The following is a 22,147-nucleotide window of genomic DNA, read 5'->3' on the forward strand; positions in this document are numbered from 1 at the left end:
TTTGGATTTTTGTAGAAAACGACCAAATGTAGGCTAAAATTTCATCAATATCACCAAAAATTTCCAACTATAAAACCATTTTTGCAGTAACCAGAGTGTTTAAAAAAATTTAGCAGTGAAAAAATGAAGCCGTGAGTTATTAAACTATGACCCATAGCTACAAGACAAAAATTTAGGGACTTTTCAGATGGGAACAAATTAAAGTGTAAATAGTTAAATATCTGTAATCTGTGGAGTCACCTTTTTTTCCTGTGTTGGTAACACACTTGGAAAAATGTTGTCCATGTTGATTCCAGATTTTTTTCTTCCATTTTTGTACAATGAATAATCAAAGGAATTCAATGTTGTATTTTTTCTGATTTACGCCATTATGACTTTGTTATGCTAGAAGACATTTTTATATTCTCTCTCCTTCTAGCTGTGGTTGTGCTGCTTCCATAGAGGTTCATGGCATTGAAAATTGAGAATAAAAATGTCAAAAAGGCCAAAACACAAGATAAGTTTTATGTCTTGCTCTTGCTGACATGCTCAAAGTTTACATGTTTTTTTTTTCTGTCTGCTTGGGGTTCAGAGGGTTAAGTCTTGAGGCCTTAATTACATCTGAAGCTTTCAGCTGCACAGCATTCATCACTCCGCCTTCTCCAATGTCCATCCACCAATAAAGACCATTAGATGTGATTGAAATCTTCAGAAAAGCCTTGTTAGGACCACATAAATTAAGAATATTGTGTAATATGAACTAAAAGCATCCCTAGAGCTTTATTAGCAGATCAAATTCAACTCAATGATGAATACAGGTGTAGTTAAAAGCGTCAAGAAAAACCTAATAAGTAGACCATGATTTATGATTATTTATTACAGTTCAAGTATTTGTCTTCTATCATTCCAACCAAATGCATTATTACATTTGAGCCCAATGGTTTTTTTTTCTGAATAAAATGTCTTTGAGTCGATGTAATTTTATGTCAACATTTAAAATGGACATATAACGTGTTTTCCTATAGCTGCAACATCACAATATCTCTTATTTTTTTTAATTACCAGCACTTTGCATTGTAAAAGAATTTATTAAATGAGTTAACTCGGTCACTTATTTACCCCTCTGAATCCCAAACAATTTCTTGGAATCTTTAGTTCCTGTCATATTTTTACTCCCTTCAGGCTCATTTTCTCTGCAGTATAAAATCACGTATCTCTGTGGAAGCATTATGACCATGTCTAGAAGTAGAGAGAACTTAAAAATGTGTAGTAAATACTATTATAATGCTATAAATCATAAATTAAGAAGTAAAAAATGAAAGTTGAATTACAAAAATGGAGATCAGCCAAAAAGTCTCAGATTTTTTTTGAAACTCTCGGTCACAGTTGAGTCAATCATGGCTTCTTGGTTGTCTCGAGGAGTGCAGACTTTTTTTTTTTTTTTTTAAATTAAAAATGGGTTTGTTTTGGCAAATATTTATGCAGGACTATTATAAAGTGATTTTATTGAAATATCCCAACTTTTAGCTTGGATTAGGTTTTTTTTCCAGATGAAACCAAAAGTCATTTAACCCTTTGATTTGCAACATGGGTCAAAAATGACTCAAATCAAATGTAAAATCTCCTGACTCAAACTGTGCATCAAAGGGTTATGTAAGTTTAAGTAGAGTCAGAAAGTTGAAAAGACTTTTAGTTTCTACTGTTTCTTTCTCTGACAAACTGTGTCATTTTGCGTAACCCTTTGATGTGCAGCGTGAGTCAGGTGATACCCGTTTTCCATTGGATTTGGGTCACTTTTGACACGTTGCGCATCAAAGGGTTAAAAAAAACAAGTCTCTCAAGCCTGTGGGTGAGTTTTGGAGTTCATTGGGTTAAATAACTGTGTTTGCTGTGATTTTACAAAAGAACAACCAATACATGAGCAGTGAAAATGTTTAAAAAGGAATAAGAGTCAGTCAAACAAGTTAAAGACAAATATATTCTTTATATTTATTCGGGTTTAAATGATTAGTATTCAAAAAGAGAAGCATAAATGGTAAAAAAGACAATAGCTTGTCTTTTTGTGTTTTTGTTCTTTTTCGTTAAATATTATACAAAATAAATAAATTTAAAGAAAAAAACATGATAGTGTTAGACTTGCTGCTGTTTTGGTGCTTTGTTGACTACATTGTTTCGGCTCTGCAATCTTTTTCTTTCCCGGCTTTCTTGTCATTTCTTCTCGTCCTCCATCACTCAGCTTTCTAATAATACTTCCTCCACTTCCCTCTCTTTTCTTACGTCTTTTGTCGTTTCACCTCTTCCCAGTCGCACACTTCACATGTACACAAATCTAGAAATGTGAGTTACTGAATCACATTTTGGCACAGAAGTCATTTCTTTTCATATTTTTTACTGTGCCAGTGTACTTTATAACTTAAAACTGAAAATAATATATACATTGTATACCGATATATCTTATTTCTTTCTTTAAAAATAGAAATGTCTTTATTCAACAGAGAGAAAAAGTCTATAGGTTTCCTTTCTTTTCCTCCTCAGTGCATCATACAGATCAGAGTCAGATCTATCCAATGTAGTCGTCGCTGTAGCTCCAGAAATGTCCGACAACCCCGCAGTCTGCAGAGCTTCTTTCTTGGCTGATTTGTGCGATCATCGCGGTTGTACCACAATGGGCAGGAAGTGAGTAGCTGTGTTTTTCCTCCGTGTCCTCTTTCCCTTCATCGGCTTCCCGTTGGTGTTCAGTCCCACAAACATGTGCTTCTTCTTGTTCCGCCATTCAGCCGAAGCGTAGGTGTTGTACTTGTTCTCTTCGATGCGTTCGATTAGTCGACAGTCCGGACCAAAGTCCCTCTGTGGAGGAGAAGCACGGAGTGTTAATGTGATGTACAGCGTGCGAACATAAACTGAAGCAGAATTCCAAAGACTGTAGATCATATTCAGTGTTTGTGTTCCTTTGTTTGCTTTGATGAGAGCATCGCCTTCTAACATGTGGGCAGGGACATAAAACCCAACCAAAATATGGTGCTGGTTGTGTGAACGAGGAAATAATCATTGTTGGACTACAACACATATACATGACGTGTGCATAGTAAAAACAATTAGTGAACTTACTGATGAGTCTCTTCAGAAAATTTATCTGAAACCTTTTTGAAAGCCTGTTATTGAAAAAGTCAATCACTCTCTACTTCTAGCTTCCCTCTGAGTCACTGTTTTTCTTTATCCTATATTACTCTTTTTAACTAAACATGCTAGGCTGTAAGGAAATGCTGTGATGAGTGTTTTCCCCAAATGTTTTGACCTAGCAATTAAAGAAATGACAGTTTAATTAAACTTTATATCAACTGTTGCACATATGGTCTGTTTCTGCGCTTGACTGATGCCGCATGAGATCTGAGAATTTCTCAGTCAAATTTTGTTGCCTCTCGTAACATGATTAATTTCTAAATTGGTCGGTTTTTATATTGCTTAACCACAGCTGTATAGTTTTAAGTATTCTTTAAATCCTCTGAACCCCAAGCAGTTTCTATGTGTGTGGGCTCATTTTTCACTGCAATATGAAGCCCTGAACCTCTATGCAAAGAGCACAACCAAGACTAGACGTAAAGAGACCTCAAAAATGTCATTAAAGGTAAAATGCTGTGAATCATAAAAAATGACATTTGTAAGATTGACCGCTTTGGAAAATATGGTGACTCTATATGCTATACGTATTTACTAATTCTCTTTTAAATTTGATTCCATACTTGTCTCCTCTCTGTTTACACAGCCTGCAGTTCAGCTGAAATGTCCTAGAATTTTTTTCCAAGTGACTGTTGGTTGCAGTTCAGTGAAAAATGGCTTCTTGATTGTGGAGAGAAGTGCAGAATTTTCAGTTTTTCAGAGAATCTGATTAGTGCTAATAGTACATTTTTGTCATTTAAAAAAAAACAAAACACTTAAGGCTGGGTTATGCTTAATATTTTATTGTCATTATTAGTTCCTTGACTCGTGTTAATAATTAGTTTGTACTACAGAATAGCAGCCGCATCTTAGCCTTTCACTACTGTCCTTTTGTAGCTTTACTCTTAGTTATGTTTGTGCTTTCTAATGTTCGAGTTGTTCTTTTGGATGTTGTCAGAGCATAGCAATAGCAAACTGACACTTTACTCCTTGTGACAGCACAGATCAACAAATGGTCAGCCGTTGCTTCAGAGCGATCCCCGGCGTATTCAAGGCCAATTGTACAAAACTGGACACTGAATTGTTGTGAATGTTTGTTTGTTTGTTTGTCTGTGATCCGGAGCGGTGGTGTGGGCTGGTGGATGAGCAGAGGGCTTTTACATGATGCGGCATCCTAAAGGTTCAGGCTCGTTGCCAACATAAGAGCATCGTGACACTCAGTTTGTGGTTTGCATTACCGCAGTGACCACCCACTGGTAAATGAAGACAAAATGATCTGAGAGAGCAGCGTTTGCCAGTTTACTGGAAGCTGCCCTTGTGCTTAAGGCTAGCGTCACTTAAACAACCAGTTAACTGGATGCAGTTGATATTCACAAGCAAAAATGTAGTCGCCCCACACACACAAACACACACACTCGGGTTCAGTATCTCTCTCTCGGTCTCTCTCTCTCTCTCTGTATCTGGCCACAGCGGTTCAAATTAGTTCCAGAAGTAAAACTGAATGTTCCCAAAGCAAAACGAAAATATTTTACAAACACTGTGGAGCTTTTTAACTCACACTGGTGCTCAGTGCGATCGAACCATGTGTGTGTTTGCTGGCTGCCTTTCAGTTAACATTAAAAGATTATTCATGACATTTTACTAAGTGATGCACTTGCTAAATCAGCACTTTAAAAGCAAAAATTTATTGCAGAAATAGCAGTTAAAATCTATTCTTCGCCACTGATAAAATTCATTGTAAAAATGGTGAACGTGTCTTAATCTGGCGATGCAACCAAACAATGATTTCAATTGATTAGGACTGGATAAAGAAGTCACTGTGTAAACCCATCAAGTGTAATCGAACGCCAGCCCTTCACCGCCGTGCTGCCATGTCTTGTGTTGCACCGAGCAGAAGACGTCATGGGAATTCTGTTTCAGGCCATGCAACAAAATGCCTCTTTTTTTTTCGTTCTATTCTACCGTGTGTCATTTCATCTGTGGTGCGGCTCCAGAGAGACACGCTGAAAATCGGGTCTTTCAAAGTAAGGAAAGAGGAAAAGGGGAAAAAAAGGAGGGAGAGAATGAGATGAAGAAAAGGAGGGAGAATGAGAGAGAAAACAGATGAAACAAGGGCTGCTCTCCCCAGAGGGATCGAAGCAGAATAGAGAAACTGAAGGATTGTGTTCCCAGTTTGTGAATGGAGAGGTAGGCAGCGGAGAGGAGAGCTCACATTGACCAACTGTGGTTCCTGTTTTTGGAATGGCGAGTCTTGCACCCTTATCCATTGTTTTAGAAAGTATTCAAGAAACTTCAAAGCCACAGAGTCACCACTTTAGAGAGAATATATCTCCTGTCTAGGACTTTTGATTCATGTGTTTTGACATTTAATCCTTTACACTGAACCGTGGCAAAACTGCAAAAGATTTTGGATATCTTTTATTAAAAAAAAGAGAGAGGTCAGCATCAAACTGGACTGAAACTGCTACTCACCGCTCCGTACAGAACTCCGTTCTTCCTGATTGCCAGGTAGTGGTTACTGCTGAGGCCCCTGATGGCCACCACTCCCACATCCACTGATTTGATCTCCAGAAGACCTGTTACAGAGACAGAAAAACAAATATGTCAAGCTTTTGTGTAGATAAGTTCCTCAGATATTGTGACATTTTTGCACATTGTAGTGCCTTTCCTTTCCATTACATTTTACTTTGCTCATTGTAGGCATTGCAGAGACTATTTATAGTCCAAAATAGGGCCTTTGATTTGCTTTTTTGCCCCATCTGTCAACCAGTTTACATTTATATACAAGACAACAATATAAATTCTTTACATTTTAGAAGAAAACAAATGCTTGTAGTTTTTACGTTGTAAATGCCTTGTCTTGATGTTTTTGGCTTCAGACTGAATGAAACACCACAAAAGTAGGTATTTGACAGTAGTAGTATCAGTGTGAAGCATGAAAAATTGCTTAGTTTTAATGAAAGAAATCCTAAAATACTGTAAAGGAAACCTGAATTATCTCAGTTTCTTCCTCACAAGTGAACCCCAGTCTCTCTCTTGTTTTTTTTCCCTCACTATGTGACAGTCAGACCTCAGACCGGCCTCTTGCCCCCTGTTCATTTGCTGGTTAGCTTGTGGGCTGCATGCCCTGGGACCAAGGTGTAAGCCAGGAAAAAACATTTCTGCATTCTGTGTTTGTTTTTCTGACCAGGGGAGCGTAGGCAGGCCAGTAGGCAGGCACACGGACGGGACGGAGAGAGGCTTTCTGGCTGCCAGACTGGCAAGAGGTCAAGGCATCCGTATCAGTTTTCAAGCCTGAACCAATTACTGGTTTAAGCTGTGGTCACCGGCCCTTTCTTCTCTCATCCTAAAGTCAGTTACACCAAGCCATAAAACTATCAGAGGTTTGAGAGGATTAGCTAAAGGGGCCTCGAGGAAGTGGAGCCTGGTTGAAGGAATAGCTGGGACAGCATAAGAAACAGACAGAATACTAATCTGAAGTCTTTACCTGGCTATTTCACCAATCTGTATCGCCAAAAAAACTAATTTATTTTACTTGTAATTACTATGCACATATTTACAAATTTCCCCAAATTTTGAGAGACCGGTAAAATAAATCATGGAAGAAATGGTAATTAAGAGAGACAAAGAAATGATTAAAGTGTGAAAGATCACGCTAATGACTCTCAATGTCTACTCATATAAATCATATCTGTCTTTTTATGAGACGCCCGTTTTTCTGCCTTCATCCCCCCTCTTTGATTCTCAGAGGTTTGCAACATCCTGCAGCCCTGGTGTGATTTTATGATGGTCATAGAGATGAGGAATGAAGTTCTTGTTCTGGCTTCAGATAGAGTCATCTGAGAGGTTTTGCCCAACAGTGCCGTATTTTTAGAACTTTGAGTCCATCTTATACAGTGGTCTTAAATGCACCCATGTTCTTATTTGTAGAGAACATAATGCAGAAAAAGATGCTCATTGTACAATTTGTCCAACAGAGCAGCTCTGACTCTGTTCTTTACAACACTCAGCACCATCTGCAGCACATGTAGCAGAGAACCTTACAGTGAAGACACCACTTGACTCTACACCACCATCTGTTTGTTTGTGTGCAAACTAGTTTGTTGAATACATTATTGGAAAGTTAATAATCAATGACTCTATGATTGCCCTTGTTAATGGCAAGCCTAACATATACATGTATGTAAAATGTCAATCCATATATCAATATTGGAATTACAGGAGGTCCTCGGTTTACGACGTCCTTGACTTCAGACATTTCATCGGAACTGATTATGGGCCGGTCCTCGGTTTAACATACGGCACTTTGTCATTAAATTGGAACTGGTTCAGTGGAACTAGTTGGTGAGCAGAGCAGATGAATACTATCTGTACAGTAGTCACGCAGCACTATAAGACGACTTGTTTACATTTGCCGCCACATTGGATTATGCTACATTCACTAACGTCATTAAGGCTCCCAAGCGCAAGTCAGACTTACAGTTTCCATTTTCGCTGGCATTTTCCTAGCGAGTTCTGTTTCAGTGTGAGTTAATGACTGTTTTCGTTACTGTAGTTGTACAAAAAAGTAAACTGGTCGATATTGTGATGCACGTAACAGTTTTGTTTACAATTTCACCGGAGTTCTGACTTATGGCGAAAATCAACTTACATCACACCATAGGAACAGGACTCTGACGTAAATCAAAGACCCCTTGTATTGGAATTATTTACTCTCTAAATATCAGCCTCAAAAATCCACTATCTAGTATATACTCGCTCTCAAAATCTGTATTTCTTTCTTGGACTTTTTCTCACTGCATTTCTTATATAATACTTGGACACATTGTGACATTGTTGTCTTGCTGTTTGTCTTTTTTCTCATTGCTTTGCAAAAGCATCGAGGGACTGTTTCACATTTAGAGTCATAAAAGTACAAAATGAACTTGATGTTTTACTCTTTCCGTGTGTGTGCGTGTATGGGTGTGTGTTGTTATTTTAATAGTTAGTTGTTAAATGTTGTACTTGGCCCAAGCATTCATCTGTCCCTGCAGTTCCCTCATTTGGTCAATATATGATTGCTAAACTTTTAAACTTCAAAAAATATTTCCTAGCTTGCAGTGCATCATGCTGGTGCGCTATGTTCAGCCCATTACTCACACAGTCATACTGAGCCATGCTGATCTACCAGGTTCAAAATGTTCCATCTCACTGCTCCACAGCTGACATTTCTGAGCTGTGATCTGTAAAAAAAAAATAAGATCTGGCTGTGCTGCGCTGAAGTCTGGTCCACCTGTTCAAACCCTCTTCCCTCCTCCCGTTTGATGTGGTTTGTCAGAAACCAAAAGCACAGGGCTCTTTTATGGCCCCTTTACCAGTTACCAGAAGCAGCCCATCTGCTTGTGAGTTGAAAAGCCTGGCTGCAACAAAAGGCTTAGATTGCAGCTACAGAGTTTATGGTGAGGAGGAAAACGGGACTTGAGCTTATGTCACAGACGCAGATGCATTTTTGTGATTAGCCTGCGGTCACACATGCACACATAAATATGAGCTTGAATCTGTTGCGCAAGGCATATATGTCCCTTAAAACTTGATTTTATTATTTCATTTTCTAATTCAACATCTTGTCTTATTGGTTTCTTGAGGCTGTTAATGTTCATTTTTCCCCTCCTTGGGCCACCTGGATCTCCATCAAACATCTTTATTATGAAATTTATGTTTTTAAGTGCAAAAGAAAAAAAAAGTTTTAATGATCCAACCCTAAAAACACAAACAGCACATGGTTTACTTCATTTAAAAGGCATGGACACTTGCAGTTACCAGTTTTAAGGAATTACCGAGGGCAAACAGCTGCATGTATCAGGGCAACACCATAACTTTCATAACAGAAAGCCAAAGCGGTCTTTGCCTGTCAAACTGTAACGCTGACAGAGTTCACATAAACACTACCTGGCCTTCTAACAAGGAACAAACTGTTCATTAACCACTTTATAAAGACCATTAATATGTTTCATAGGTTTTGTAGCCATATCTTCTGCTCCACTGTAACCCTGTTAAATGTATAATGCGTGTGAAATCTGCAAGTTCACAACAGCAGCTTTCATGAATTGAAGAAATAGTGTTTGATATTCATAGTAATGGTTGCATGTTAAACCTATATTTTATGGATGTTCTGGTTCTCTCAACCGTGGCTTCCAATACTACTTGGAAGAGTTATGCAGACAGACATCAGTGCAACCGTAGTACCATAGTGGCATACTTCATATCTGCCATGATTATTCACAATGTGCATAAAAACAACTGAGTGGACAGAAATACACTTACTCTGTCTGTTTTGCTTTACCGTATTTTTTTCTCCTTTCTTTCTGTGTTTGTCTCTATATGTTGTCTTTAAAAATATATACACTACCACTCAAAAGTTCGGACACCTTCTCATTCAATGGTTTAATTCAATTCTCATTTAATTCAATGGCTGCTTTTGAATGTTCCATGGACTCTGACAGACTTTGGCAAAACAGCATTCTCCCATCATGCACCACGGTCATGGAATAGTCTTCAAAAAACTCTTAAACTAGAAACATTCATATCCATTAATGAGTTTAAGAACATCCTGAAGAACACAGTGAAGGAGGAATGTCAGTGTTTTTCTTTTGAGGTCACAGTCCTTGAACAGCTGTCAGTCTGTTTTATTGTTTATGTTGTGTATCATCTATCTGTTTTATACAACTTTTACATTTTGTGTGGCTGCTACCTTGGCCAAGTCTCTCTCGTAAAAGACATCTCTAATGTCAATAGTACTTCCTGGTTAAACAAAGGTAAATAAATAAATAATGCTTTTTACTTATTTGTATTATTTTCTAAATTGTGGATCAATATTGAAGATTAATCATTTTTGTTTACAACATAATTCCATATGTATTCTTTTATAGTTTAGATGTCTTCAGTAATAATCTACAATGTAGAAAATAATTAAATAAAAAGAATGAGAAGGTGTGTCCAAACTTTTGACTGGTAGTGTATTCATATTTATGATTTCTTCCCTACATTTTTCCTCCTGAGGTTAATCTCTTAATCTCAGAATATTGAAATCTGACCATGAGACTTTAAGGGCATGTCTTCATTGAGATCTTTGAAGCTGTATTTTTTATAACAAAGGACTTTACACTTAAAGACTAGTCTTTTTTTGAAAAAGTATTAAAGTTCTTGATGTAATGCATTCATGTTCATCACAAAAAAACCCTCCACTTTTGTTGTCATGCTGCAGAGAAGACATTTTTGAGCTCTCTCTACATCTAGCCATGGTTGTGCTGTTTCCATAGAGGTGTAGGACTGTATAGTGCACGAAACAAATCAGTCCACAGTGGTTAAAAATATATCCGGAGAACACGAGAATACTAGAACATTGCCCTGATGTATGGAAAACAAAGTCATTGGAAGAGTGAATTAGTTAAAGATTTTACTTTTTTGAAATAATATGCTTTTGTGCCTCATGCAAAACACAACATACATTTGCAAGTAAAGGTGTTTAGTAGATTATAGCTTCAGTAACGTGATCATTAGTGCAACCAGCTCATGAATATTAAAAAAACACACAAACAAACAGACACACATACACACACAGAACACACACATATGCAGACCTCCCATTGACCCCTGGCCGGCCCCTTTGGAAACATGGTCAGTGAGACTCCAGCTGAACCTAAAGGTTAAGGGAGGTTGTGAAAATGTTTCCACTGTTTATCCAGGGGCTTTTTTGAAGATTATACTGCGGTTGTTCACTTTGTGACCTCGACACGGTGACCAGCTGTGAGTGGGTCTACAGCCTGGTGAGGTCTCGCCCTGCATTGTGAAATATTGTCACTTGTGGACTCGTTTGTGTCATGAACTCCCTTCAGTGAGAAAAATGGACTCGATTCTTTTATTCTACGTCCAATAACCGACATTTGGATGAACCGCTGACTTTCCAGTGCTTTTCTTCAGTGACTAATTCTCTTGCTCTTTTTTCGACGTGAAGCATAAATGCGATATCCAAAAATAAAAATGTTCGCGAAGCAAAAATAACCCCATTATGTATTTTTTAAAAAAGATTTCATGAGTTGAGGTCTAAACACTGAGATCATTTTTCTCTATGAAAAGAGCAACGGAGTGACTGACGAAATCTCATATTCACTGTGACACGAGAGTTTGCATCCATGCAACCGCCATAGACTTAAAAGAAATCCTGGAAATAAAAGAAAAAACAAAACAATAGAGGAAATCTAAACCAAAAAAATGGACCACCACTGTCCTTAGATCAGATCTTAACTGAAAATAGGACGCTGTTCTGCTCTTTCTCGTGATAGAAATGCAAACAACATAGAGCAAAATATATTTAAAAAAGAAGTTGCTTCCTCTGTTTCCTTTGCACGATATCTCTTTGTGTTTAGTTGGATGTTTCCGGCTCATTGTGAAATCTGAGAGAGAACAAACATCCTTCATTTGTGCACATTGCTTGGTGAGAGCTGGTGAAGATATTGGGTTGGAGCAGAAACTGCAGCATATTGTGTGTTTGGAGGAACACTGAGGTATTGGTTTGGACTGATGTGGTTGACAAACAGTATCGTCCTGTGCTAAGTGGCCACAACAAAGCCTGACTCGCTGACTGGTTCGACGGGCTCTGAGAAAACGGAGGCCTGTTTCTGATTTTCAATACGGCTAAAAGTTTTCGACAAGGAGAATTTTTTAGTAAACTGGTTTCTTTTCAAATTTTGTTTTTGCACGGATTAAATTTCTGGGTTGTAAATCATATCAAACAATATTAATAATTTGAATCGAATGGGCTTTTTCTCCAATATTTATTTAATTAGCGGCACTGTTTGGTTTGACCTGCGCTCACTGTATTATTTACTTTTCCTGCCACCATCGTGTTTTTATTTCCTTCTATGACTGGAACACTCACTTCTTGAGAAAACCGCGCTGTGATTTCAAAACGGGCCTAAAAAGAAACCCGAAATCAAACCAAACGGATCACCTGAGTGAAAACCTGCAGTTTGAAACACCAGTTAAGAGACAGTTTTGCGTCTCATCATTCCAGCTAATTTGAGGTCACTTTACTGAGACCACAGAGTTATGTCAGACACATTTAAGAGCAGCTGGGAGGAAACCTTACAGAAATGTGCAGCGATGTTAGTGGTGATTCGACTGAGAGGAGAATAGAAGAAAGAAAAAAAAACGGAACAACCTGAGAAATTGTGATTCCTTTAACACAGTTGACTTTGTAACATGATAAAGTGGCAAAGCTGCCAGTTTCTGTCAAAACATTTCACAGGCCGGCAGGAGTTATGTTTTCAGGCAAAGTGCTGTGATGGTCGTCTGCGTTTCACACATTTTTCATTTACAGTTCAGCTGCCAGTGCGATGTTGCCCAACTGTTGTGGTTTGAGTCGCTGCCGATTGACTTTCAGCTTTAGAGAACTTATTTTACACCACAAATATTATTCAGTTTGTCACATTCCACCTCTTAGTTTCTATCTCCTTGCAGGTTAATGCTCATATACATTTACTACACACACACACACACACACACACACACACACACACACACACACACACACACACACACACACACACACACACACACACACACACACACACACACACACACACACACACACACACACACACACACACACACAGAGTAATTAGCTGGCATTCCTTACTGCTCTGTTCAAACAGCCAGACTGTCCAGATGCCTCCCTGGACTCAGAGCTCTCTGCTCTACCTTTGATGACTCCATTAAGAGCCTCACTTTCATGCAGTGTGTGTGCAGACGGGTTGGGGTGAGCATGAGGTGTGTGTGTGTGTGTGTGTGTGTGTGTGTGTGTGTGTGTGTGTGTTTGGTGGGGGGGCTTCTCCTAAAGCACGTGGTGTCTATATGGCAGCAGCCCTGCATGTTATCTGTCACAGATGCTATTCTTCACCTCCCACTGCTTTACTGGCCATTAATTCAGCCCGTTCACAGGCACCAGGCCAACACCACAATGACACTTTGAGTATTAGGCTTCGGCTGCATTTTCCAGCAGCGTTGCCGGTAGCGAAAGGCTTTTTGAAACATCCTTATATACTCATAGAAATGTAGTTATTTAGTTTTCTACAGTAGGTGTTTGCAGGATAAATGACAATCACTTTCTTGAAAAATTGTTAGGTATTAAAAGTTGTCAGCTTGGGAAACCTTCTGTCTGCATATCATCAAATGTTTTTTGACAAATTCCTGATTGAAATAGGACAAACAAATCACTATCTGATTGGTTACAATCAGTTCAGTTTACAAATTGGTTAAATTTATCATCGCATGACAATGAAATGCAGTAAATCCTCACATTTGAAAGGCTGCAACCCGACAAAGTTTGACATGTGAGCTTGAAAAATGTCTTGATCTGTAAGTCCAATCAGTTACCCAATGGTTTCAGCTGTAAAAGAATGGAAATTAAAGCCAGAGTAGGCAGTATTTTTTTTTTGTGTATCATTAATAAAAAACCTTCCAGCATGTTTTAATTGAAATAGTACGAGAGGAAACCAGACTGCTGCACTTCCTCTTGGCTCTGTTTCTTTTGCTAATCACAAGTCCTTTTGAAATTAAGAATGTACTTTTGGCTGTTGTACAAATTCACATGCATGTGCGCATCACTTCACTGTGTAGAAAGCCTGATTCAATGCCACAAAATGCTGCAGAAAAAGTTACTGTTTGAGTTATGGCAGCAAAGAGGCCGCAGGAGGTGTTCTATGCTTTAAATTTGTTTGTTTGTTTTCCAGATTTCTGCCTATTCTAGCTTTAAGTTTACACGTGTTGTTTGTCTGCTTCAAGGGGTCCCTGTTAGCCCAGTTTACAGTATAAAATAAGATTCAAATAAGACTGAAACAACACAAAGAAGAACCTCAAAAGAGCTTCTAATCATGCTGCAGATCAAGCGAGCAAAGAGTTTTTTGTCCCCTGGAAGTGTATCTGTAGAATCAGATTTTATGTTTTAGATTATTGTTTCGGCGTTTTCCTTCAGTTGTAATCACTTCCAGAGCAAAGTATGACTGACTTCAGACTGTCTAAGATTACACAATATTACAACGTCAAGCCCCGGCGATGAGTGTGTTACCGACGTGGCAAATATTCCAATTTCCAGCTCTGTAAATGATGCGAACAACTTTCCCATCACTGTTTACTCTGAAGCGAACACTGCTGTGATTTGTTGTTTAGACAGTAACAAACTGCTGTTAGGACATCGCTGAGATGAACCAACCGCCAAACGACAACGTGATACAGTAAATATCTGTCAGTATTGATAATATTGACTCGGAGGGGATTTGAAACTTCAGAAATTTGACTTTGGAGACACAGATATATCCAAAACTTCCACAGATTTATGTATATATGAAGTAGATTCATTCATTCAACATACTCGGTAGCAATACATGGTGATAATAATTCACTCAAAAGCTGTTTAGAAACTGGGTTAGTTACTGACAACTGGTTGTTCATCAGAGTATCTCCTCCTGTTTTTTTCACTGCCTGTCCAAGATATTGTATAATTCTTTTCAAGAATCCCCCACACAACGTACACAAAGAAAAAGGCTGTCCATCAAACCAAAACGTCCAACTTAAGAGCCTTTGCGGATGGTAATCGACTCTTGATGTTTGGAGCTATTTTCTCTTCAGAGAGCTGAAATACTCCAAAGCGGCAGAAGATCTTACAGAAACATGATTTGCTGCTGAAAGACTTTTGTTTAAGGTGGTGCCTGACTGGTTGGGTTTGTGACAGGACCGGCTTGGTCTGCCTGCAGAAATCTGGCTCTTATTTCAGTCTGGTTGTAGCTGACACATTAATCGACAAGGGAGTGAATTTATGGGAGAATATCAGGCAGCGATGACAGGAAATATGTAAACAGTGATGGAAAAATGAGAAATGCTCAGCTTTCAAAAGTGTAACAACAGCACTTTTAACAATGAAGAAATATCTTTAGGAATATCTGGATGGGAAGCGTTTATTAACTGTGGAGGCGTTGTTGTGATCATTTTCAGCGTCTGCATTTCTGAACCGCCACACACACACTCTGAAAACGAGCCTCTATGGGGAGAAACAGTAACAATATCAGGTCTCAGTTATAAATGGAAAAAATGGGTGGTTTTTATAAGAAAATAATAGATTCCCTAAATAGCTGAACGTGAATAAATGGGTTCAGCACTGCATTTAGCTCTGTGACAGCTGTGGGAGCTAATACTTTCTCAGAAACTGTTGCGTTAAATGTGAGTTGATCACAATAACATCAGTCAATGAAATTAAACAGTCATGAGATGACAATGCCAGATACCAATGAACTCTGCACATCTTGCCATAATACGGGCCAGAGAATTTATTGCATAACAGATCATGATGGAGCTTTTAAAAGTCTCTGAAATTATCAATGCTTTGACTTGGTTTCATTTTCCATTTAGTAATTTGACAATGTACGGGGGAAACTTGTCTATCAGTCACCGTAGAGTAACATCGCTCTTTTGTAAGGTCAGATTATATTAATATATTAATAATAATATGAAATGTTCCTGCAGTGTTTGCTTCCCGGATTGTAGCTACAGGAGTGATGATTCAGAACTGATGTGATTTGATCCAGATTCCTTCTGCACTTTCAGATTTTAGCAAAACAAAACCTAAAATATTTTGACTGAGCTTCCCCCACGCAGGAAGACTTTCTTTTAAGATGCTACAAGGTGAGGACTTAGGCGTTTGTAACTAATTCCACTCTTTATTGTGAATGCAATCCATTACTTTCAACTCCTCCCATAAGCGACATTAAAGTTAGTGCAGTCGGAAGGGAGATCAGAGGGAGCAAATGTAGGAGTTGTGCAGGTAGTATAGGTTTATTGTATGTTTTCAGAGTACAGCTGAATGTAATTGTTGATGTCAAACGGGGCTCTGATAGTTTTAAGAGCTCTCGATTCAGTATTTCCTGAACAAGCTCCTGCAGTGACGTTTGCGCACCGCTTTTATTTACGGCCGCTACGGAGACGACTCCATGAAGATGTCAAAGTAACTTTAAATGAAAAGCAACGCTGACACTAACCTCTGGTGTATCCACTACCTCCTCATAACTCTCTTTTATGGGCCACACTGTTACCTTTTCCCACGAGAACCCTAAACACGCTCATCAGGCCGAGACGCAGGGAGACCAGGGCTGCAAAAATAAAGACATCCAAGAAACAGAAAACGGAAAAGACTGGGACTAATTTCAAGAGGCTGTTTTAAAAAAAAAAAAAGAATAATTCAGGGACCACCGGCACTTGCTACATTTTTGTTTTGCGTTAACATTGCTGAGTCATTGGGGGTTTATGGGTGCAGGGGACAGGGATGAAGGAATGGTTGTGGTTTTTAGGAGATACGAATTTGAGACACCCAGATTTGCTCAACGGAGAAAGAGACCGATGATCGCATGGCTTGGAGTTTAACTTAACAGCAAAAAACACAGCTTAATAGTACAATTCCCCCAAAACTAGTAAAAGGTTAACCCTTCTTTTGTACATTTCCTACAATCAGATATAGTTTTCCTTTATTCTAGTACAGACATCTCCATATCCTGGCTGGTTTTAAGATAACATATGAAGCAAAACATTTTCCAGACAAAATTACTGAGTAAAATGGAGCATCATGAATACGTCAATCTAAATACAAATGTGTTGTATACTTGTATGTCAATCATTTCAATTCATTTTTCCCCTTCATCTCTCAGCTACGTCAAACTAACAGTGCCAGAGGTAATGTCGAGCGCTGACCTTTCCATTAACAAAACTTCCTGGGTTGGGTCAATAGGTAGAGGTCAAACCAGAGGGGGCAGACATGTGTAATTAGCCTGGACACGCAAAACCTGCACTAAATCACAATAATGTCCTGTCTATTAGTATTGTCTCCATAAATTGTGGCTTGCTGGATTCATCCATGTCACTGAACTGATTAATGGTAGATAAATGCGAACAATAAGTGCACGCAGCGGCTTCTACAATCCGGGTGGCCGCAGTGAGAACCGAAGCTCCGAGTGTACTCAAGTTGGCACCGTTTAATAGTAATATTGCTATGAGAGAGCACAAATCTGCGGTCCAACTGCAAACACATGTCCATTTGTTACATGGCTGTATTCATTTGTTTGTAAATAGGATGTGACAGTCTGTGGACAACATGGAGGGAAGAAAACAAGGACAGTTCTGTTGGTCAGTGGCAGGATCGATGCTAATCACATGGCGGCAAGGCAAGATTTCCATTCCGAGACCGGAGCGAATCGTTTTGAAGGCCTTATGAGGTGAGATGGATAGATGGACACTGAGCACATGCAAATGGATGAATGCTGACATGCACCAGGCAGCAGAAAAGCACAATACAAGCCCTGAACCCTGAGTGATGTACTGGCCTCAGCTCTGACAAGATGATTAGAAAGGCCCAACTGTGGAGGAGAGCCTCAACCCAGAGCTGGAGCTAAAACTTCTTCATCACCTCTGACATCGTCTAATGACACTCATTTGCAATCTGACCTCCTGAACATTACCAGACTACTAGACCATGATAACCAGCAATTTCCCACCTCGCTAGTTCTTGGTGTAATATTTTCCCAAAGAAGTGGCCCATTTTTGACAAAGAAGGCCCACCTCTACACCTGAGTTTGCTCAGGAGAAGCTCTCGTGCAGAATGTTAGATGATCACGTCTGTTTCAAGCTGCATTATCTGCACAGAGCCGTATGTTTCTAATGAGCACAGGCCTGCATCAAAGCACTCATTTGTACAAAAGTCTGTGTGCAGCTTTGAAGCAGTTGTTTTTGCGGTAAAATTATCGCAGTGTAAATGGACAATGTCATAATCTGAAATACCAAAACAAACAAGCGTGTTCAAAACTTAAATGTGCAGAAAGCTTCTGAGCAATTTTGTGCAAAACACGTGACACTTCATATACAAAAAAATCCTGTCCGTGTTCGCACAATTCCCCACCACAATCAGGTGGCAGGAGCGGCTGAGATTGATGGATTGTGCTTCTAATGCCAAACCTGATGCCATTATAGCTCCTGACACGTTGCACCCTAACGGTTGAGCTCTCTCTGTGCATGTGTGTTAAAGTGTACGTGCACGTGTGCGTCGGTAGAAGACTGCGGGCAAAGGGGAGGGAGGAAGAGACGCTAATTGAAATTCCTTCAGCCATGTCTGGCAGAGCCTTGGTGTCTGAGTGGCACACACACTGACACACACACACTGACACACACACACACACACACACACACACACACACACACACACACACACACACACACACATTCACACTGGCCCTGGCCCTAATAAAAGTGGGCTTTGCCATATGGAGGCCATGTGCAAGACTGGCCTCTCTGTGTTCAGGCGTGTGTGTGTGTGTGTGTGTGTGTGTGTGTGTGTGTGTGTGTGTGTGTGTGTGTGTGTGTGTGTGTGTGTGTGTGTGTGTGTGTGTGTGTGTGTGTGTGTGTGTGTGTGTGTGTGTGTGTGTGTGTGTGTGTGTGTGTGTGTGTGTGCTCTCAGCAGCAGAGGCTTGTACAGCACCACAGCCCCACAGACAGATGCATGCAAACCTGTGACATCTATACGAAGGTGTGCGAGTGGCAAAGTCCTATTTACAAAAGATTACATTCCCAGACACTTGACATGTCGATTCAAAAACACTCAGCAGACATAATGCTAATAACATAATGTTGTATAATCTAAAAGAAATTAGCTCGCGCTTTGGACGTCGCCCATCAGTTGAGCGAACTGCCAGCGAAACTCCGGGCAGGTAAATGTGGGAGTAATGTTCTCTTCTCACTCAACAACTACTGTCAATGTGCCTTCAGGCCATGCAGTTATTCTGTGCTGCTCACAGGACCAGAGGACTGCGGCGGCTTTTGGAGAACTTCCAGATGTGTTTAACTACAAGATAAAGATGTGGACTACAGAACGATAACAGCTGATTTTCTGTTCTGGATCAGTCATAACAGATTATGATGAGCCTTACAAGTCGTTAAAAGTATTTATATTCGCTGGAGTACAGATCGGACACTTTGTTGAGATTTGAAGGATTGCAGTGCAGTTTGGTTTTTAAGAATGTGAAAACAGAACCTTTGCTATAATTCATGCATATTTTCACCATCTAAGTCTTGTCTTCTACTATATCTGCTGTGATTTGTGTCTTTGTACTCTTATCTCCCACAGTTTCAACACTTAAAGTTGCTTTAACAGTACCAGTGGACTTTCCCAGTGTGAAAGAGTGTCACTGTGTGAATGTGAGGCTGAGTGGTGCTGACAAACGAGCATGTGTGCTCAGTGACCCTTCTCAGCATAAATAAAGGTTAAAAACATATTTCACAGCCCGCAAAATGCACAACCAGAAACTTGCATGGTTATTACTTTACATGTGAATCAGTATAAACCTCCTAGTTGGCAAAGGCCCACTACGATTAGAGCTGCAGCACAATAGCAGCAAGGAGTCAGTGTACTTGTCATTCTCCCCAGGGGTTTGGTAATAGCTGTGTTTTAGATATTTCCTCAAAGAGGAAGAACCTTCTCTGGGCAATTTCTAATTGGTTCCAGTGGATCATCTCTCTTTTTATCTGCTGGCTTACTGTTTTTTTTTCCTTGTCTCCCGCTCTTCTACTGTCATGCTCTCCTTTTCCAAACTCTTTGTAGTCAGACAAATATGCCTGCCTCTGCACATGGTGAAAAGGCTGGAAGCACGCAGCTCTGTTATTTGTTCTTTTGCCCAGTCACCTGTCTTAATGTGCACGGTTGCCCAGGAAGGAAACTCAGAAACATCGGTCTCCACAGATAAACACATGAGATTAAGTGGAAGACAACCAGTTGGACTCTGTGTTTTCATTGACAGATAGTGGGGCCTTTGTCTTTGGCTGCTCTTGTATCACCTTTTAGTGCTGCCAAAAAGTCTTAAGCAAAATGGCTTGTGGTGCAACTGATTCCTCTGATGCCCAGACAAGATTTATAACACAGTCTTTAATATCAAGTAACAGTTTCCAGTTATCTGGTCTCTGTGGTTGAATTCTGCTCATAAGGTAGGAATGATGTGTACAGATATAAGGGAGCAGACTTACTGTATGGATCGTCTTCACTTTTGGTGCCGTTAACGTTTCCTTCCTTGTCAATGCGAAGGAAGAATTTCTGGTAGGAGAACAGTTTTCTCCTGCGCACATCTCCTTGCAGGTGTTTGTAGCTGCTCCGCACGTGACGGCCGACGACCGTCGCGGAAGACGATGACACGTTGGTCGCCCGTGGCAACCTCGCAGAGGATGCGTGGAGCGGCGCGGGCGATGAGAAAGGTGGCGGATGCGAGATGAAGATGTGAGGAGAAGTCCTTCCAGGTGCATTGTGGTTGTTTTCAGAGTCTGGCGATGACAGCGGCGAGGACGAGGAAGGTCCAAGCAGGAGAAGCAAGAGCAGAAAGGTGAGGGAGAGGAGGAGTGAAGGAGGTCTGCAGCAGGGGCAGCAGGAGAACCAGGCGACCGGTGCACCTTGTGTCACTGTCCATCTACACATGGTAGTGGAGCTGGGAGAGCTGTGGAGGTGCTCAGGGGCTGGGGCATGCTGAGCTGGGTGCAGGGAGAGGGAACGAGAGTGGGAGAAACTCCCCCTGACCGACCGACTAAACCTCCTCTGTCTGGAGACCCACAACCTCACTGGACTGGAGGTGTTGAAACCTGTAGGACGGCTGGGGTCAGCACAGTGTGACTGCAGTATGTCGGAGCAGGGCTTTTGGCAGCAGATGTTGTCAGTGATGTTAGTTGTGGTGGAGCTGGTGAAGCCTGTAGTGCTGTGGCTGACTATACTGTAGTCCCCGGTACTGTTTATTCCTCAGAAACGTCGCAGGAACGCGTCAACATCCATGACTCAGGTCACCTCACAACAAGAACTACTGGGGGCTCGCCTCAAGAACCTCTCGCCTCCTCCTCCTCACTGCTGTCTGTTCACACAAACTCAAAATCCCTCTTCAAAGTTTGAATGCACACCTATGTTCTCACATCCAAAGGCAAAAACGCTCATTATCAGTTCATTCATATACTGAGCTCTGCTCCACACACGTCCTGTAGAGCATTTATCCCCTTCAGTCCAGGGTGGAGGAGAACAGGAAGGCGGAGGAGGTTAAATAACAGTTGTCAAAGTGCTTGGTACAAAATGAATAAATAAAAAAACAGGAAAAGGATTAATGCTGCTTCTCATAAAATGTCCAGAGAATCCAGGCAAGGCAAAAAAAAAAAAAGAAGTCACAGATTCCAGACTTTCTTCTTTTCCTCTTCTTTTCTCTCTTTGTTTCTGTTGTTTGGTCTGAGCTGGTTTGAAGTTACTTGAGTGTGTAACTGAGCCCTGGAGCTCTCGTCTTTCTCCCCTCTCTTGTTGTGCGTCTGTCAGTGAGCTGGGCTCCCTGTCTGTCCTCTGTCTTTGCCTCTCAGAGTCTGAATGCTGCAGCGGTGCGTTGCCTCTCTTCTTTCCTCCCTGTGTGGCTCCCTCTCCTTTAGGCCCCCTCCCTCTTTTCTTTGCCTCTCCCTCTCTCTCCTATCTCTATCAGCGCTCCTCTGCCGGCTATCTGGAGTTTCTCGGAGGTGACTGAGTCTTGTCTTTCCTTTCACCTTATTTATCTGCCGCAGTTTCCCCAGATGTCATCTCTTAGTGTAATTGGATGTCTATTAAAACCACTTGGCTTTGAAGAGCCGTGTGTGTTCATGTGCATGTGTGTGTCTGCACATGTGTGTGTGTGTGTGTGTGGGAGTGGGAGTGGGGGGATGATCTGTCCCACCCCGTTTTCGCTTTCCCACCCTCTCCCCCATTTCTCTGTCTCCTCCCCTTCCCAGACCAAACCCCACCAGTTGAGCAGAGCAGGTCAGAAAGCAGGAAAGAAAACCTTCTCTGCATTTCTTCTACAGCGCTGTTGGCTTCATCTCCTGCGTGTTTTTGTCGTTTTGAATACAGAAGGATTTAGTTTGAAATGTTTCAACACTATCCCTGATACAAAACTTGGGTTTC

General features: G+C 40.5%; 1 protein-coding gene across 1 annotated transcript; it reads right to left on the bottom strand.

The window, feature by feature from the left end:
* Positions 1–1,943: 1,943 nt before the first annotated feature.
* Positions 1,944–20,979, bottom strand: fgf10a (fibroblast growth factor 10a). Its single transcript, XM_023294072.3, has 3 exons — positions 20,224–20,979; positions 5,608–5,711; positions 1,944–2,826 (listed from the first exon to the last, which is right to left on the bottom strand). Exons 1-3 carry the CDS (start codon positions 20,663–20,665, stop codon positions 2,626–2,628), a joined length of 747 nt encoding a protein of 248 aa, XP_023149840.1. The 5' UTR covers positions 20,666–20,979; the 3' UTR covers positions 1,944–2,625.
* Between the last annotated feature and the right edge of the window lie 1,168 nt (positions 20,980–22,147).

This window comes from Amphiprion ocellaris, chromosome 17 (genome assembly GCF_022539595.1).
Source record: "Amphiprion ocellaris isolate individual 3 ecotype Okinawa chromosome 17, ASM2253959v1, whole genome shotgun sequence".
Lineage (NCBI taxonomy): Eukaryota > Metazoa > Chordata > Actinopteri > Pomacentridae > Amphiprion > Amphiprion ocellaris.

What these genes read in the sequence shown, in the direction of transcription:
- fgf10a (XM_023294072.3), bottom strand. Translation starts at nt 20,665, where the DNA reads ATGTGTAGATGGACAGTGACACAAGGTGCACCGGTCGCCTGGTTCTCC. An exon ending in AAGTGAAGACGATCCATACA is followed by an intron (nt 5,712 to 20,223) that starts GTAAGTCTGCTC and finishes TCTCTGTAACAG; the next exon opens with GTCTTCTGGAGATCAAATCA. An exon ending in ACGGAGTTCTGTACGGAGCG is followed by an intron (nt 2,827 to 5,607) that starts GTGAGTAGCAGT and finishes TCTCCTCCACAG; the next exon opens with AGGGACTTTGGTCCGGACTG.